The 17998-nt window shown below is 40.8% G+C and overlaps 2 protein-coding genes across 2 annotated transcripts in view; one reads left to right on the forward strand and one right to left on the reverse strand.

Moving 5' to 3' along the window:
- Nucleotides 1-1340, reverse strand: part of RNF115 (ring finger protein 115) — a 69370-nt gene extending 68030 nt beyond the window's left edge. The window contains exon 1 of the mRNA XM_045544858.1: nucleotides 982-1340. Within this exon, the coding sequence (XP_045400814.1) occupies nucleotides 982-1083 (102 nt within the window). The 5' untranslated portion in view covers nucleotides 1084-1340. The remainder of the gene's footprint in view (nucleotides 1-981) is intronic.
- Nucleotides 1285-15699, forward strand: POLR3C (RNA polymerase III subunit C). Its single transcript, XM_045544857.1, has 15 exons — nucleotides 1285-1585; nucleotides 3092-3257; nucleotides 3812-4067; nucleotides 4180-4365; nucleotides 5464-5552; nucleotides 7873-7977; nucleotides 8112-8204; nucleotides 10853-10933; nucleotides 11187-11238; nucleotides 11632-11692; nucleotides 12094-12244; nucleotides 12981-13082; nucleotides 13206-13255; nucleotides 13673-13822; nucleotides 15545-15699. The coding sequence occupies exons 2-15, from the start codon at nucleotides 3111-3113 to the stop codon at nucleotides 15624-15626; spliced, it is 1605 nt and encodes a 534-aa protein (XP_045400813.1). The 5' UTR covers nucleotides 1285-1585; nucleotides 3092-3110; the 3' UTR covers nucleotides 15627-15699.
- Nucleotides 15700-17998: the final 2299 nt, after the last annotated feature.

A 17998-nucleotide genomic window follows, 5' to 3' on the forward strand; every position in this document is an offset into this window, starting at 1 on the left:
CTACATAACCCAACCCAAAACAGCTTCCGGGTTTGGGGTGCGGGTCCTGGCGCTGACTAGCATGCAGAAGAAGTGTTTCCTTCACAACCACAGCACTGCCTCTCTATAGGGGCTAACAGACACCCTGGCAGAAAATGGGGAAAACCAATTTTATGTCAGAAGAAGCAGTCCCCAACAGTCTGTCCTGCATCGTTTTTTGTTTTTTTTTTAAGCGAAGACAAGAGATCAGTGAAGGGGGGGCGGCTAAGCGGGGTGGGACTAAAGACCCTGGCAGCATGACAGCCAAAACAAACGAAGTTGAAACAATATGTCCTGCCTTCTTCCTAAAGCCTTTTCCTTCAAAAGTGATAGGGAATGCAGGCAATCTGCAAGTCACTAGTACACCGCTGTTTTCACTTTCACCAGTACCCCAGAAACCACTGAAGAGCGAACTCTTCCTCTCCGCCTCACAGTTAACCTTCCAACCCTCTCTTTCCGTGCTTCATTCCTTCTCTAGAGACAACCGAATAGGGACAATCCTCAGCAATCCGCTAATGCTTCACTGAGGATGGGGGAGGCGGAGGACCTGGTGAAAAGTGGAAAAGGAAATACGGGAAGGTGAGAAGCAACAGCGGAGAGAGTATGGGGGGGGTCATCGTGGGAAGAAGACAAGGTGAAAAGAGTGCAAGAAAATTGAGGGTAGAGTTGTCAGAGGAGAGCTTGCTAGGGAAGACAAAAAGAAGGAGGGGGCAGGTAGAGGGGAGAGGAAACGAGGAGCGGGGGGAGCTGCTGAGGAGGAAACTGAGCTGGGCAGGAGTTACGGAGCCAGGGCACAGACGCCCAGAGGTTGTCGGGGCCAGCGACCTGAGACGGTGTGCAGCAGGTATTCGGAAGACTGATGTCAGGGCAATCAAGGGTGTGCAGAAAGCTTAACACCCAGTCCCGGGACATAAGGGCCAGGTATCTTTGCGGTGCCCGAGCGCAGAGGACATGGGTTCTTACCGGTAGTTTGGGGCTGACCTCGCCCTTGCAAAAGTGACAGAAAAACCGGTGCGCGGCTACAGCGGCGCCCGCGTCTGCCCCGGCCGCCGAAGCCTCCGCCATTTTTGTCTTCCGCAGCGGCTGTCCGAGAGGGCAGCCGGCCCGCTCCTCGCCAGGCCGCTACCGCCCGGCTGCAGTCCCAGCCACCGCCGCTTCCTCAGTGCGGCCCGCCACTCCAGAGCCCGCACGGTCACGTGAGTCCGCCGGGCCCAGAGAGGCCGCGGCGGCGCGGACTGCGACCCGGCGGCCCGCCCCCCAGCACCAGAGAGGCGCAGGAAGGAGAGTCCGCCTGCCGCGGCCCGCCCGCAGGATCCTCAAACAGCCCCTCGCCAGTCCTCCAGCTTTCTAGCGAGAAGAAAGAAAGAGCGTCCCCGGAAGCCGGCGAAACTCGGGGGTAGAGCGGCACGCGTTTTTCCTTTTCCGCGTCCTGCTGGGTGGCCGTCCTCTTCCGAGAAAGGGCCGAGGACTCCCCCTCTGCTCCGGCGGCTAGCGGGAGCCGCGGGAAGGCGTAGTGGAGAGCTCGAGGGCGTTAGGCTCGGGGCCTCTGGATTGTACTGACCCTGAGGTTAGTGGAAAATGCTGTCTGAGCGAGGCTGCCCTGACGGTGGAGCAAAAGAGACCAATTTGGGAACGGGAACCTGCGTGAAGGGAATGACGAGCTAGGAGCCAAGCAAGAGTCTGGAGATGCTTCTGCAAAGACACGTAGATGGGTGAAATAGGTCTATCTTGTGATACTGAGGCTGGGGGGCAAAGACTTGACTTCTAAGGAATTGAGAGAAATAAATGAACAATGTTTGGTACCTTGAGATAAGGAAGTAATCGTGTAATCAACTACGTCTGTTTTTGATTGTGTCTACTTTGTCAAAGAATAGAAGTTTTAGAATTAAATACGGTTGTGCAAACAGCATAACTTCATCTCCTATTTGAAAGATTCTGTTGAGAAGCTGTCCTTTACCTCCTAACTTCTTTTTCTAAATTGTCCCTTCATGGGCTGGGAATGACACTGCCTGTTCGCTCCCACTGGGCTGTGAACAATGACCATGATTTTTCCAAGCAGTGAAGTGTAGAATCTAAAGACTGTGACAGACTGCAAAATCATCTACTCCCAATCTGTAAAGAAAATTAAAATCACACATAATCCCTTAAAGATAAATTTGATGTACAGTCTTCTGTCTTTTTTCCTATGCATACATGTTTTTATTTACAGTAACTGAATTTGAGTCTACACTTCTCTTTGCAGTTTGCTTCTGTCACTTAATACATAATGAATAATTTTCTGTGCTAATACATATCCATTTTAAATGCTGGTATAGTATTCCATTGTATGAGTATGCTATAATTTATTGTTAGACATTAGGTTGTTTCCAGTATATCAGTAGTGTAAAGAGAACTGGTGATTCTTTTTATTATTTGCTTGGAATGGAATATCCAAAATGAAATTATTGAGTCAAAGATATGAAAGTTTTTTTTGTTTGTTTTCTTTTTGAGACAACATCTTGCTCTGTCACCTGGACTAGAGTACAGTGGCAACCTCAAACTCCTGGGCTCAAGTGATCCTCCTGCCTCAGTCTCCTGAGTAGCTGGGACACAGGCACACACGACCACAGCTGGCTAATTTTTCTATTTTTTGTAGAAATGGGGTCTCACTCTTGCTCAGGCTGGTCTTGAACTCCTAGCCTCAAGCAATCCTCCCAGCTCAGTCCCCCAAAGTGCTGGGATTACCGGCATCAGCCACCATGCCTGGCAAAATGCAAGATTTTAAGGCTTTTGATATGCATTATCCAATTGCCCTCTAGAAAGAACACATGATTTTTTTTTTTTTCTGACATGCTCTGTCACCCAGGCTGCAGTGCAGTGATGTGATCATAGCTCACTGCAGCTTCCAACTCCTGGCCTCGAGCGCTCCTCCTGCCTCAGCCTCCCACACTTCAGGGTTTACAGGCATGAGCCACCTTGCCTAGCCAAAATACATGAATTTACATTCAGCAGCTCTACTCCCAACACAAAAGAAAAACTTTCCATTATACATTTTTAGTTGGTTTTTTTTTTGTTTTTGTTTTTTTTCCACTAGCTCTCAGACTCCCAGTACAATGACTCAAGCAGAAATTAAGCTATGTTCTTTGTTGCTACAAGAGCATTTTGGAGAGATTGTAGAAAAAATTGGAGTCCACTTAATCAGAACTGGCAGCCAACCACTAAGAGTAATTGCCCATGACACAGGAACGTCGCTGGATCAGGTATATTTAAATAAATGACATTAATTTGCTCTCTTTTATTTCTTTCATTAATTTCTTTCATCTACCTTTGAATATGTTTACTCCCCACCCCAGAAAATGGAAAATGGCAAAAGCCTACCCTAGGATGAGAACACTGTTATTTGGGGGGAAAGAAGATGCAGCATAGGCCCCAAGGTTCTACTTCTCAATGTGTTCCTAGTTCATTAATAGCTTCTTAGGCAAATCTTTGCTCTTCTTATGCTATATCTCATTTATTTAGAGTGAGTCTGCTAATCTCAATATTACCTTTAAGGAATGAGAATGATAGAAGGAAAGTAAATTGTGCTTTGAAAGATAAGGATCAGAGGAATAGGTGCATAATAGCAAGGAATCTTCCTGATTTCTTCTATTGGTGTGTGATTGTTATTAGCTACTCCAATGGTGAGAGGGCATAAGCACAGAGATTCTTATCCAGCCATCTCCTGATACTTAGTAAGCTGTTGGACAAAAAATTGCCAGCAATAATGAGCTATATCTTCAGGATCTTTCTTTTCTTTCTTTTGGGTCCTATCTAGGTGAAAAAAGCCCTTTGTGTCCTCATCCAGCATAACCTGGTGATTTATCAAGTACACAAACGTGGTGTGGTGGAGTATGAAGCCCAGTGTAGCCGGGTGTTGCGGATGCTTAGGTATCCCCGGTATATCTATACTACCAAAACGCTATACAGTGACACTGGAGAGTTGATTGTTGAGGAGCTACTGTTGAATGGCAAACTGACAATGTCAGCTGTCGTTAAGAAGGTGGCAGACCGGCTCACAGAGACCATGGAAGGTCAGTACCCTATCCGTAGCTATTAACAAAAGCATAGATTGGCTAGCCACAGGAGTAGACCCTCACCTCTTTTTTAGACCATCTCACCTGCCTCTTTCCCCCTATTGTACAGATGGCAAGACCATGGACTATGCTGAGGTATCAAACACATTTGTGCGACTGGCAGACACACACTTTGTACAGCGCTGCCCCTTGGTAGCTACCACTGAGAGTTCAGACCCTGAGCCACCACCACCTGCCCCTACACTTGTCACTAATGAAAAGGACATGTACCTGGTTCCCAAACTGAGCTTGATAGGTAAGGAATTTTGACCTTTGGAACTGTGACTTGCCCTAATTGTGGATTCTTCTTTTTTTATTGTTAAATATATGAATCAGTTGAGCATTTACCAAATATTTGCTATGTGCCAGACATTGTGATGTATAGTAATGAAAAAACCATAGTCACTGCCTTTATGGGGCTTAACTCTAGGATAGGAGATATACATTAATCAAATAATCATGTAGGCATATAACTAACAAACTGATAAGTACAATGAATTATGAGATGTTATGAAAATATGTAATGGGGTACTGGATTTCTTGAGAGGTTTAGGGCACATGTTTCTTTGAGAAAATGGCATTTGAGCTAAGATTTGAAGCAGAAATAGAAACTAACCCATGAGGTAACAGAGGATAAACATTTTTGGCAAAGGGAATAGTATGTAGTGAGAAAAAAACAGAACATTTGAGGAAGTGAAAGAAGGTCAGTATAGCTAAAGCATGGTAAACAAATGAGAGTGAGGCATGAGATACATAAAGTTAGGGAGTCAGGCAGGGGTCTGATCTCAAGCTTAGCAGGGTCAGTCCGTCCTGGTTAGTACTGGATGTGAGATAGGCAGGGGCTAGATCAAGCAAGACCTTAGAGAACATCTGTTCTTTACCCTAAGAGCAAAGGAAAACCACTAAAGGGTTTTAAGCCGGGAAGTGACATGACGTAATTTACATTTTTAAAAGATTTTCTGTCTGTAGAAAGGATGGGAGGTTGAGGCAAAGGTAAATGTAGACAGACTGGTGAAAACTTATATATAGAAGGAGTGAGGGAAATAGTTATCAAGAATGACACCTAAGTGTCTGACTTGCACATGTGGGAGGAAGACAGTACCATTTGCTTTGAAAGGAAGCACTGGAGGAAGACCAGTTTGAGGGAGAAAAATTATGAATTTCTTTTTGAACATGCTGAGGTTCAGGTGACTTCATCATTTATTTGAGCTTCTTATGGTTCCTCAGTCTCCTAAGCAACTCTAACCTAGAGGCAGCTATAGATATCTTTGGGATGAAGAGATAACTTCGTGTTTGGTCATTTCCTGTCATCATATGACATGTAGCCTAACTGCTCAGTTGTTTTATTTGGCAGGGAAAGGTAAAAGAAGGAGATCATCTGACGAAGATGCTGCTGGGGAGCCCAAGGCCAAGAGACGAAAACATACTGCAGATAACAAAGAGGTAATGGGCTTTTTGATTAGGAGTCCTCACCCTGAAGCAGGCCAGAAAGAGCACCCAGATAACAAGCCCCAAGAGAGCTTAAATGTTCTTGAGCTAAGAAGTAGATTATATACTTCATTAAATATTGGCCAGGAATAGACCAATAAAGAGTGAAGTCCATTGTTGTCTCCTTTCTGAGGCTTAACTTCATTCATTGAACAGAGGTAACACAGCTTATGCAAAAAGAGGCCCAGAAAAAGTTTAAATTGTTCAGTATGGCTGGAACCTATGGACCCATAGGGGCCAGTGAGGAGAAATGAGTCTAAAAAGATATACATAGACCTAAACTGCATTCAAATGCCTTCTCAGTATCCCTATAAAGATGTCTAATAAGGATCTCAAAATTAGTATAGCCAAAACAAAATAATTGATTTTTCCCTTCCAAATGTCTGCTCCCTCATAAATTTCCTCATCTTATTAAAGGACACAACCACCTAGGCCGACACCTAGGACACCACAGTTTGCTTAGGTTAAAATCCTTGGAACTTCTAATCTCACAGTAAAACCTGTCAGACCAATTTCAAAAGTTAGTTCAAATCCAATCATTTCTCATCTTTTCCACTGCTATCCCTCTAGTCCAAGATACTGTTGTCTCTTATCAATACTTTGCCAGCTCTCCTTAATAGTCTCCTTACCTGCATTCTTACCTAATTAGTAGCCAAAATGACTTTCTAAGTTCAAAACAAAACAACATGTCACTGATTAGACTCCTTTAATTGCTTCCCATTGCTCTTAGGAGAAATCCATGCAGTGCACTCCATAGCTTTCAACAGATTCTTGAAGGGAACTGTGACCCAAAAAGTTTAAAAAAAAAAAAAAAAAAAAAGGCACTACTCTATGAGAAATGGGGAGAATAATGCAAAAGCAACAAGATTAGAAGCAGAAAACCCAGTTACTCTTTTTATAGTGTCTACTATGTTAAAAAAAAAAAAAAAGTGAACTAACTGAAAACCAGTTAGGAGGCTATTGTAGTAATCCAGTTAAGCCATGATTAGAGCCTGATATAAGATAATGACAAGAGAAATAAAAGTAGACATCTGATAAATATCAACAATAGATAGGATTTGGTAATGGGATGGTAGATGATGGAGAGCAAGGGGTTTGGGTTGGTTATAGTGTAGTTACCTGAAAACTTAAAAAACAGAATAGAGTGGGGGAACAGGTGAGAGTGTCAAACAGGCAGTTAGGTCTAGCATCTGGAGCTTAATAGAGAGTTCTGGAATTAATAGATTTGGAAAGGCATCAATAGTTGAAGAACAGATAAAATTACCCAGGTATAGCATGTAGAATAAAAAGAAAGGAGGGCTATGGACAGAACCCTGAGGAACACCAGTATTTATAGGTAGAATTTGTAAGAGGAATCTGTGGAAACTGAGGAAGTAGCACCAAGAAAAAAGAAGTGTCATAAAATCCAAGGATCCACGTAAAGTTTTAAGGAGGAATAAAAATGTCCAACCATGTCACATGCTTATAAAAGGTCAAATAAGATCAGAACTAGAAAGTACTCTTTGAATTTAGCAATAGGGAAGTCCTCAAGGACAATGGTGGAATTTCACTGGAATGCCAGTGACAATTGACATTTCAGCACAGTGGTGGAAATGGGTTGAGTAAATCTAGATGGAAATACAGCTGGGATGGCCAACTCTTTGCGAAGCTCAGCTGTGACAGAAAGGAAGAGGAGGGGAGACTTAGGGTTGAAGGAAAAATCTTCTAGACTAGAAGGGACTTGGACAAGGTAAAGACTGATGAGAAGGCAGTACAGAAGGAGAGGCTGAAGATCTTAGAGGACAGGAGGGAAAATTGAGCTGGATCCTTGAGAATGAATGAGAAGGTAAAGTCTAGGATCCCAGTATGGGCATTAACCTTAAGTAACAGAAGGAACATTTTTCTGCTGTGATAAAAGTGAGTGAAATAGAAATTTTAAAAAAGAAAGAAATGTGATAGGGATGTGTGGACAAAGTTGAATGAGTTCTGGCCTAATGGCTTCTATTTTCTCTGTGAAATCAAAGGCAAGGTCATCTGCTACAAGTGAGAAGGGAGGGGTCAATGGGAGATTTTCAAATAATGAACAGTTAAAATATGAAGAGAAAGACTGGAGATGAGCTTACAGAACCTGTTAGGATTTGTTGAGATACTATCCACATGATTGAATGATTTTTCTCCAACCAATTTAGTTGGTACTATATAAGAAAAAAATGGTGAACAGTTAAATCCAAGCTCCTCACTAGAAAACTCTCCACTATATCTAAATGTTTCTTTCTAAGCCTTTTTTCTTCTTCAGCCCATTCCAGATGATGGGATTTATTGGCAGGCCAATCTTGACAGATTCCACCAGCACTTCCGTGACCAAGCCATTGTGAGTGCAGTTGCCAATAGGATGGACCAGGTAATGGCTAAGTGGGTCTGTCAGTGGTCTTCGGGGACATTCATTTATTTGTCAGAAATAGATAGTCATGGGACACAGCCAGAGCCGGGGGCAGCAAGGTGATTTCTGAATTACAGTTTACTTTTCAAACCCAGACAAGCAGCGAGATCGTGCGGACCATGCTCCGGATGAGTGAGATTACCACCCCCTCTAGTGCCCCCTTCACCCAGCCATTGTCTTCCAATGAGGTGAGTTTAATGTTCTTGCACTAGCTTTCTGACAGGCTCTTGGGTGTTATGACAATTACTATACATAGAGCCTAGGGTTAGGTTGAGGTCTGAGCATTGAAAGAAAAGGGTTTTTGTTGTTTGAGGTGGGGCAAAGATTATCTTCAATTGGTGAGCACTGAAATGTTTGGTCTCTTAGGATGCAGCTTTTAAAAATCTAAACCATTCTCTTAGTCAAAGTATCTGTCAAGTACAATCTATTCCTAATTGTTTTAAAAATCCACTCCTTAGACTCTGAGAGCCTTGGCATTCAGGGCATTATTTGACTCTTTATATTTGTTTTCTTCAAATACTAATTCTGTATATTTTAAATTTGTTTTTAATATATCTGCTTTTAAATATTAATATTTAATATATCAAATACATTTTATTTCTATTACTTTCATAATTTTACAGTCATGCATTGCTTAACAATGGGGATACGTTCTGAGAAATGCATCATTAGGTGATTCCATTATTGTACAAACATCATAGAGTGTACTTACACAAACTTAGATGGTACAGCCTACCTCACACCTAGGCTATGTAGTGTAGCCTATGGCTCCTAGGCTACAAACCTATATGACAAAAATGTATTACCATACTGAATACTGTAAGCAGTTGTAACACAATGGTATGTATTGGTACATCTAAACATAGAAGAGATACAATAAAGATACAGTATGAAAGAAAAAAAATAGTACACTTACATAGGGCACTTACTGGGAATGGAGCTTGCAGGACTGGAAGTTGCTCTGGGTGAGTCAGTGAGTGAGAGGTAAGTGAATGTGAAGGCCTAGGACATTACTGCACACCACTGTGGACTTCATAAACTGCACACTTAGGCTACACTAAATTGATTTTAAAAAATATTTTTCTTTCTTTAATAATAAATTAAACTTAGCTTTCTGTACCTTTTTTACTTTATAAACTTTTTGATTTTTTTAACTTTTTGACTCTTTCATAATAACACTTAGCTTAAAACACAAACACATTACACTATACAAAAATCTTTTCTTTTTTTTTTTTTACTTTTTAAACTTTTTTATTAAGAAATAAGACACACACTGTGTGGCCTAGGCCCCAGGCCTACACAGGGTTGGGGTCATCAGTGTCACTGTCTTCTGCTTTGGTATCTTGTCTCACTGGAAGATCTTCATTGGTAATAACATGCATGATACTGTCATCTCCTATAATAACAATGCCTTCTTCTGGAATACCTCCTAAAAGACCTGCCTGAGGCTGTTCTATGGTTAACTTTTTTTTTTTAATAAATAGAGGGACTACATGCTAAAATATTGATAAAAATTATAGTATTATACATGTGGAAACCAGTAACATAGTCATTTATTATCATTATCAGGCATTATGTACTGTACATAATTGTACTTGCTATAGTTTTATTTGTTTGTTTGTTTGTTTTAGAGACAGGGTCTCACTCTGTCGCCCAAGCTGGAGTGAGCAGCGTGATCATAGCTCCCTGCAGCCTCGAACTCCTGGGCTCAAGTGATTCTCCTGCCTCAGCCTCCTGAGTAGCTGGAACTACAGGTGCACACCACCATGCCCAACTAACTTTGCTTATTAGTTTATAGAGATAGTGTCTTGCTTTGTTTCCCAAGCTGGTCTCAAGCTCCTGGCCTCAAGTGATCCTCCCATCTTCACCTCCCAAAGGGCTGGGACTACAGGCAAGAGCCACCATGCTCAGCCGTGTATGTGCTATACTTTTATATGATTGGTGGCACAGTAGGTTTATTTACACCACAAACACAGGAGTAAGGCATTGCACTGTGTTGCTGCACTATGATACTACAATAGCTACGACATCACAAGGCAATAATGATGTTTCAGCTCCATTGTAATCTTCTGGGACCACCATTGTATATGCAGTTGGTCATTGACTGAAACATTGTTATGCAGCACATGACTGTAATTATTTAAATTAAATATTGTTACTATATTTTTATAGTGTTTATTTTTAAAATTTCTAACTTACTGTGTAACAAAAAATTTAAATATAAGTTTTTTCTCGGGAGTTTGAGACCAGCCTGGGTAACATAGTAAGACCCCGTCTCTACAAAAAATTAAAGAATTAGCCTGGCATGGTGGCTTGCACCTATAGCCCTAGCTACTCAGGAGGCTGAGGCAGGATGATGGCTTGAGCCCAGGAGTTCAAGGTTGTGGTGAGCCATGATCATGCCACTTCCCCACCTGCCTGGGTAATGGAGCAAGACTCTGTTTTTACTCAGACCTTTTTTTATATGTAGTCTAACATATATTTGGGAATATATATTTTTTAACCCCAAAATGGGACTAGAGTCCACATACTGCTCTATAACTTTTTTTCATGTGATAGTACATGTAAAACTTCTTTTCATATCAATATGTGTAGATCTGTCTCATTCTTTATACATAGCTGTTTTGTATTTCACTTAATGGCCATGCTGTACTTTATTTTAATCGATTCCTTATTACTGGACATTTGGATGTTTCTAGTCTTTTATAAACAATGCTGCTGTGAATATTTTGGACATTTTTATACTTGTGATAGCTAAAACTAAAATGCCTTTATTTTAGTAATGTCAGCAGTTCTAAGTTCCCACAACCATTTGCAGTGTCTTTTTGCTCCATAGATCTTCAGATCCCTACCTGTTGGCTATAACATCTCTAAGCAAGTTCTGGATCAGTATCTCACTCTGCTGGCAGACGATCCAGTAAGTCTGTTTTTGGTGTTTTTTTTTTTTCTTTAGTCTGCTCTGTTTACAATTTATTTCTGCCACTGATACCTAGTATCATTCCCCTGTAGCCTCATTCTCTACTTAGCCACCCCAGACCATTTCTCCACCATCGTCTGATAGGAAGGCTATCTGCTACAGACTCTTGGCCAGATTTACTCCATTGGAAACAGAATCACTGGACTTTCCATTCAGCTAACAGACTCTCTCTCTCTCTCTCTTTTTTTAATAGCTAGAGTTTGTTGGAAAGTCTGGCGACAGTGGTGGTGGAATGTATGTCATCAGTATCCTTACCAGTTATTTCCTTACAGTCAGGCAGCCTGAGCTATGAAGCAGAATGGTGACTTATGAAAGAAAGATTTGGTAATGTTTAATATACTAAATAAGTTAGAAAATTTAATTTTTTTATGAATTTGTCTATGAATTTTCAGTGAACCACACTGATGATAAAGAAATGAAAAGGATTTTTACTTAACCAAATTTTTGTTAAGCAAAACCCTTACTCAGACACCCTCATTTATTAAGGTTTTGAAATACTTATATACTATAAATGAAATCAATGTGAAAAACAAAATAGCATTTAATTTTTAAATATAAATTAGAGACTTAGGAATAAAACTAAGATCACACTGACCAGGCCAAAACATTACTGAGTGACCTTAATTCTCTATATAAAGACCTCCATAAGGCATTAGCTTGCCTAGCCACAGCCACTCTGGAGTCCGTTGTACAGGAGAGGTAAGAGGGTCACTCTAACCTATCTATACCCCATTTGAACAAGTAATTTGATTATTATGTAAGCAACGAATATAGCCACACTTTGCCCCATTTTTCACTGGACTGCTATAGATCCCATCTACTACTACTCTTTACCCTAAAATAACCTACTGCTTAATTCTCAATGATGCAAATCAACCAGCTTCGCTAAAGCCTTTGCTTACAAATGCAGGAATTATGGCACTCAACTGAGTCAGCTGTGAGTACCATCCCAACCTGTGGAGCTATGAAAGAATTTTTTGATCCCTGTTCCTCTCTGGTCGTGGCTCTGCACATGAAATAAAACAACCGCTGTCTGTGACTAGGAGCTAAAGTTAATCTTCTATGTTGTCAGGCCATTTGCTTTCTTCATTCCTTTCCAGATTTGGGTCTCGCTGTGCCAGGATATTCCGACTAGTTTTGCAAAAGAAACACCTGGAGCAGAAGCAGGTGGAAGACTTTGCAATGATTCCTGCAAAGGAGGCAAAGGATATGCTATATAAGATGCTCTCAGAAAATTTCATATCACTCCAGGTAACGAGTGGTGTAATAATTCTCAACCAGCAAAGCTGACGTAGAGTGAGAAAAATTTGTGAGTCAAACATCCTGAACCCCCAAGCAAACTCTGTATCTACCTCTGAGACAGAAAAATGATTCACAAAGACATAGCAAGCACTTGAAGGATAATGTGAAGCTTTAAGTGGCCTAGTAAGAAAGAAGCATAGCCAAGACATCACCCCAAAGCCACACTGCCCTTTTTTCCCCTGTCATTTCTGTCCTTTCCTCAAGCCTTAATTCTGCAATAGATTAAATCTATCAATAGCATCTATTGGGTCCTTACAAAGCCATGTAGTACACCCTACGAAGAAGAAAACGGAATGGATTTTGGAGTCAGATCACAGCTCTGCCTTATCCAGTTACATTGAGCAAGTTACCTACCATCATATTTCCCATCTATAAAATGGTGATAGATGGTGATAATAATAATAATATGATTTGTCATAAAGATCAAATACAATCTACTTGGCACATAGAGTCGCTCAGTAAATGTTAGTTGCCTTCTCTTTCTTCCCTGAAAGAAAATGGAAAGAACAGAGCAGCGAAATTCTCCATTTGGCTGATTGTGACATAAACACAGATACTGAATGACTGAGGAGGAGGAAGGTATAAGTCAAAGAGAGGGCTGAGTAGCTCCAGATGGAGTGGGTGTTGACTTTGCCAGGTCTGAAGAACAGTATAATTTCTCGTTTTTCTTTCTGTGGACAAATAGGAAATTCCCAAAACACCAGACCATGCTCCATCCAGGACTTTCTATTTATATACTGTGAACATCCTGTCAGCTGCCCGAATGTTGTTGCACAGATGCTACAAGGTAACCTTCTCCCCATTCACTTCACAGATAAATCTCACCCTTTACCGTGCCCCCCTTACCCATTTTACCTGAGCTACTTGAATAGAACTATGTGCATTTGTTGTCATTCTTCTCTTTCCTCAGAGCATAGCCAACTTGATAGAAAGGAGGCAGTTTGAAACCAAAGAGAACAAGTGAGTAGCGTTTTCAGTTGAGTTGTTTACATTTTTCAAGGTCAAAGGCCTGAAGGGAAATTTCCCATAGAAATAGAAACCGATAGAGATAACAACTAGTCTAGTTGTGTTGAATCATTGGCTTATATTAGCATAAATCATGCAGCAGTCTACGCTTTTCTAACATAGCCTCAATGAAATAACTTCTTAGATTAAATTTATGAGAAATGTACAAATGCACCAAACTTCAAATAAGAGGCAGTAAGAGTTTCAGAAGGGAAGTTATATTTCCAAAGAAGTTTGTAGAAAACATCCTTAGAAGGTGACATTATCCACTTTGACCAGGAATATGGTAAAAGGGGACATTGTACCTCAGAGATAAATGGTAAGGATCTCCAAGGTTAGGGAACATGCCTCAGAGTTGTGTTTGTCCGACAGGCGTCTACTAGAAAAGTCTCAGAGGGTAGAAGCCATTATTGCATCTATGCAGGCTACAGGGGCAGAGGAGGCACAGCTACAAGAAATAGAGGAGATGATCACAGCCCCTGAACGTCAGCAGCTAGAGACTCTGAAACGTAACGTCAACAAGTAAGCACCATAAACTTCAGACTTGTATTTCAAAATACCTTCCAGACAAATCTATCTCAATATCCTGCAACCCCTCCAACTTAACATGAGCAAACCTAAACTGTCTTCTTCCCTAGTTCATTTAACAGAACTTAATCCACTTATTTTTTCTGAACTAGCAATTCTGAAGACATTCTCAGCTGCTTCTCCTTTACCATACATGCTCTCTTGTTGGCCAGGTACTGTTAATTTTTTTAATAAGGGGTCAAGCCTTAATTCTGTAATAGGTTAAATCTGTCAACAGCATCTTTTAGGTCCTTATAGAGCCATGTAGTAGACCCTATTAGGAAGAAGATAACATGGATTTTGTTGTCTTACTTTGTTGCCCAGGCTGACCTTGAACTCCTGGGTTTGAGGGATCCTCCTGCCTCAGCCTCCCAAGTAGCTGGGACAACAGGCATGAGCCACACACCCAGCTTAGTTTTACTTCAGTAATGTGTCTCACATCTGGACTTTCATCATGGTCCACATGCAGGCCTTCATCACCTCTCTCCTAGACCTTCATTATGACCTCCCCCTCCAAACCATCTCTCAACAATACTCTCAAAGTTATTATTTTTAAAATGATTAATAATGTCACTCTCCTACTTTAAGTTATGTATTGACTCCTTATAGTATAGGGAGACACTCCTTGATGTGACATACAGTGCCTTTCACAATTTCATAACAGCCTATCTCCATTTTCATTTCCTTTCACTCCTCACCACTCACCTTAAGAGGGATTGCATTGAATCTTTGGGAATACTATAATTTTAACAATATTAAATCTTCCAACCCACGAACACCGGGAATATTTCCACTTATTTAGGTCTTCTTTAATTTCTTTCAGCAATATTTGTGAATGGCGGTTAGGGTTTTCAGTGTATAAGTCTTGCACCTCTTTTGTACCTCTTTTCTTAAATTTATTTCCAAGTATTTTTTTGACACTAGTGTTTTCTTATTTCATTTTTGGATCATTCATTGCTAGTACATACAAAAACAACCAATTTTTGTGCTGTGATTTTGTATTGTACAACTTTACTAAATCATTTATTAGTTCTAGTAATTTTTTGTGGATTCTTTGAGATTTTTCTCTGTATAGGACCATGTTATCTGTCTGTGAATAGAGATTTTTTTTTATTTCTTCCTTTTCAATCTGCATGCCTTTTATTTCTTTTTCTTGCCTAATTGCCCTACCTAGACCCTCCTGTAAAAGGTTAAATAGCAGACATCCTTGTCTTCCTCCTGATCTTAAGGGAAAAGCCTTCAGTCTTTCACCATTAAGTATGATGTTAGCTGTGAGTTTTTCCTTGATGGCTTTTAATGGGTTGGGAAAGTTCTCTTCTCTTCCTAATCACCACTCACTTTAAGCTTCAGCCACTTTTCAGCTTCTTGCTATTTTAAAACACACTAGGTTCTTTTATACCTATTCCTTTATATGTGCTATTCTTTCTCCTAGTTGCAAGTTAGACTGTAACTTTTCCCAGGACAGAGGCTCTATATTTTGCATCCTCAGTAGTTTTCACAATGCCTGGCACATAAAAGATGCTTAGTAAATGGAAGAATGAACTATTGGTTCTCCTGTTTTCCACCCATTGCTCTCAAGGGCAACTAAGCAATTCTCCATGGCCACACCCACCCCAGCCTCTAAACTTAAATATGCTAATGAACAGTCTGGGCAAATGCTTTCACTTTTTCACTCAGGTTGGATGCCAGTGAGATCCAGGTGGATGAAACCATCTTCCTGCTGGAGTCATACATCGAGAGTACCATGAAGAGACTATGACCCAGAAGAGTCATTTTCCTCAAAAGATCTGGGGGGATGGAACAAACAATAAAGGAAGTTTCTGGATGCATTATTTGCAGTGGGATAAGTTGTACATTCTTGTGTGAAACTCCCTCTATCCCTACATCTGAAAGAGTTTGCTGATTCTGTCTTAGACCCATCACTATATTCTCCCTTCATCAAATCTTGGCCTTGGAAAGAACCTTAAATGAACTAGATTAGTCATCTAGTCATCTATCAAATGCATCAGTTCCCAATCAAGAAGTCAGCCAAGCTTGTGTTTGAACATCCCTGACCGTAGAAAACTTCTTCCTCAGCAGTTAATTCCATTTTCAAAAGTCTACACCTGTTCTTTATTTTGTTGAGCTGACATTGTCTAGGGAATGTGAAAGACTAACGTAGGGAGGTGGTTGCCGGGAGTTATTTTCAGGGCTAGCAGGTGGATTGGCCCAAGCAGTCACACTAGAATCTGTGGCTAGAAGCCACATTTGCCAGCCCCGGGCTTCTAGCACGTCTAAAACTATGTATGTAGAACACTTAGCACAATGGCTGGCATATGGTGGGCACATAATAAATTATTGCCTTCCTCTTCTCCATGGTTCCTTAAAAGTGGTAACTCTAAATTCTTTCTCCCAGTATCATGGATATAATTTGTCCCAGCAGCTTCAATTCATTTAAAGCAGTTAGATGTTGTTTTACCAGTATTTGTTCTAATTCTTTAAACATTTGAGTGCCAATTAATTGCCAGCCACTATCCTAAACACAGTATACAAAGATAAATAAGATACCATCTCTGCCTTCAAGCCACTCTCCATCATCTACTGAGTACCTATTATGTGCCAAGTACTGGGCCAGGCCTTAGGGATATAAAGAGGAATAAGCCTTGAGCATACAGGCCTTGTGGGGGGAGACAACTAAGAGGAAGTATTGGGGAGCTATAGTAGAAAAGTAAGTGCTATGTCCAGAGAGGCAAGAAAGGATAAAGGGTCAGACAGCAAAGGGAGCATAGAGGAAGTAACAATCTGTAGTTTAAAAGATAAGGATTTTTTTATTTGCAAACTATCCATCTGACAGATTAAACTAGAATATAAAAGGAGCTCAACTCAATAGCAAAAAATCTGATTTAAAAATGGGCAGAAGATCTGAATAGATATTTCTCAAAAGAAGACATACAAATGGCAACAGATACATGAAAAAATGCTCAACATCACTAATCATCAGAGAATTACAAATCAAAATCACAACGAGGGGCAGGTGCAGTAGCTCATGCCCATAATCCTAACACTCTGGGAGGCTGAGATGGGAGGATCACTTGAGGTCAGGGGTTAGAGACCACCCTGAGTGAGAGGGAGACCCTGTCTCTAAAAATAGAAAAAATTAGCCAGATGCAGTGGCATGCACCTGTAGTCCCAGCTACTCGGGAGGCTGAGTCAGAAGGATCCCTAGAGCCCAGGAGTTGGAGGTTGCAATGAGCTATGATGACACCAGGGCAACAGAGCAAGACTGTCTCAAAAAAAACAAAACAACAAAAAAAACACAACAACAAAAAAACCACAATGAGATATCATCTCACCCCAGTTAGAATAGCTTTTATCAAAAAGGAAATAATGGATGCTGGCGAGGATGTGGACAAAGGGGAACCCTAGCACACTGTTGGTGGGAATGTAAATTAGTACAACCAGTATGGAAAAATATCATGGAGTTTCCTCAAAAAACTAAAAATAGAACTATCATGTGATCTAGCAATTCCACCACTGGGTATACATCCAAAAGAAAAGAAATCCATATGGTGAAGAGATACCTGCACTCCCATGTTTATTGGTGCAGCACTATTCACAACAGCCAAAATATGGAATCCACCTAAGTGCCCATCGACGGATAAAGAGAATGTGATATATATACACAATGGAATATTATTCAGCCATTTGAAAAAATGAAATCCTGTCATGTGTAGCAGCACAGATGGAACTGGAGGTCATCATGTTAAGTGAAATAAGCCAAGCACAGAAAGATAAATAGCAAATGTTCTCACTCATATGTGGGATTTAAAAAAGTGGATTGGGGGTTACCAGAGACCAAGTAGGGGGAGGGGTTAAGAGGGATTGATTAATGTGTACAAATATACAGTTAGAAGAAGACCTCGTGGTTCAATAGATCAGTAGGGGCCGGGCGCGGTGGCTCAAGCCTGTAAGCCTAGCACTCTGGGAGGCCAAGGCAGGAGGATGGCTCAAGGTCAGGAGTTCAAGACCAGCCTGAGCAAGAGCGAGACCCCATCTCTACTAAAAAAATAGAAAGAAATTAGCTGGACAACTAAAAGTATATCGTCACTGTAAAAAAAAATAAAATAAAAAATAAAAATATATAGAAAAAAT

The sequence above is a fragment of the Lemur catta genome, chromosome 3, assembly GCF_020740605.2.
Source record: "Lemur catta isolate mLemCat1 chromosome 3, mLemCat1.pri, whole genome shotgun sequence".
Taxonomy (NCBI): domain Eukaryota; kingdom Metazoa; phylum Chordata; class Mammalia; order Primates; family Lemuridae; genus Lemur; species Lemur catta.

Coding starts and splice junctions, on each gene's coding strand:
- POLR3C (XM_045544857.1), top strand. CDS start 3,111: ATGACTCAAGCAGAAATTAAGCTATGTTCTTTGTTGCTACAAGAGCAT. Junction 5,553..7,872: donor ATACTGCAGATAACAAAGAG/GTAATGGGCTTT, acceptor TTTCTTCTTCAG/CCCATTCCAGATGATGGGAT. Junction 8,205..10,852: donor AGCCATTGTCTTCCAATGAG/GTGAGTTTAATG, acceptor TTTGCTCCATAG/ATCTTCAGATCCCTACCTGT.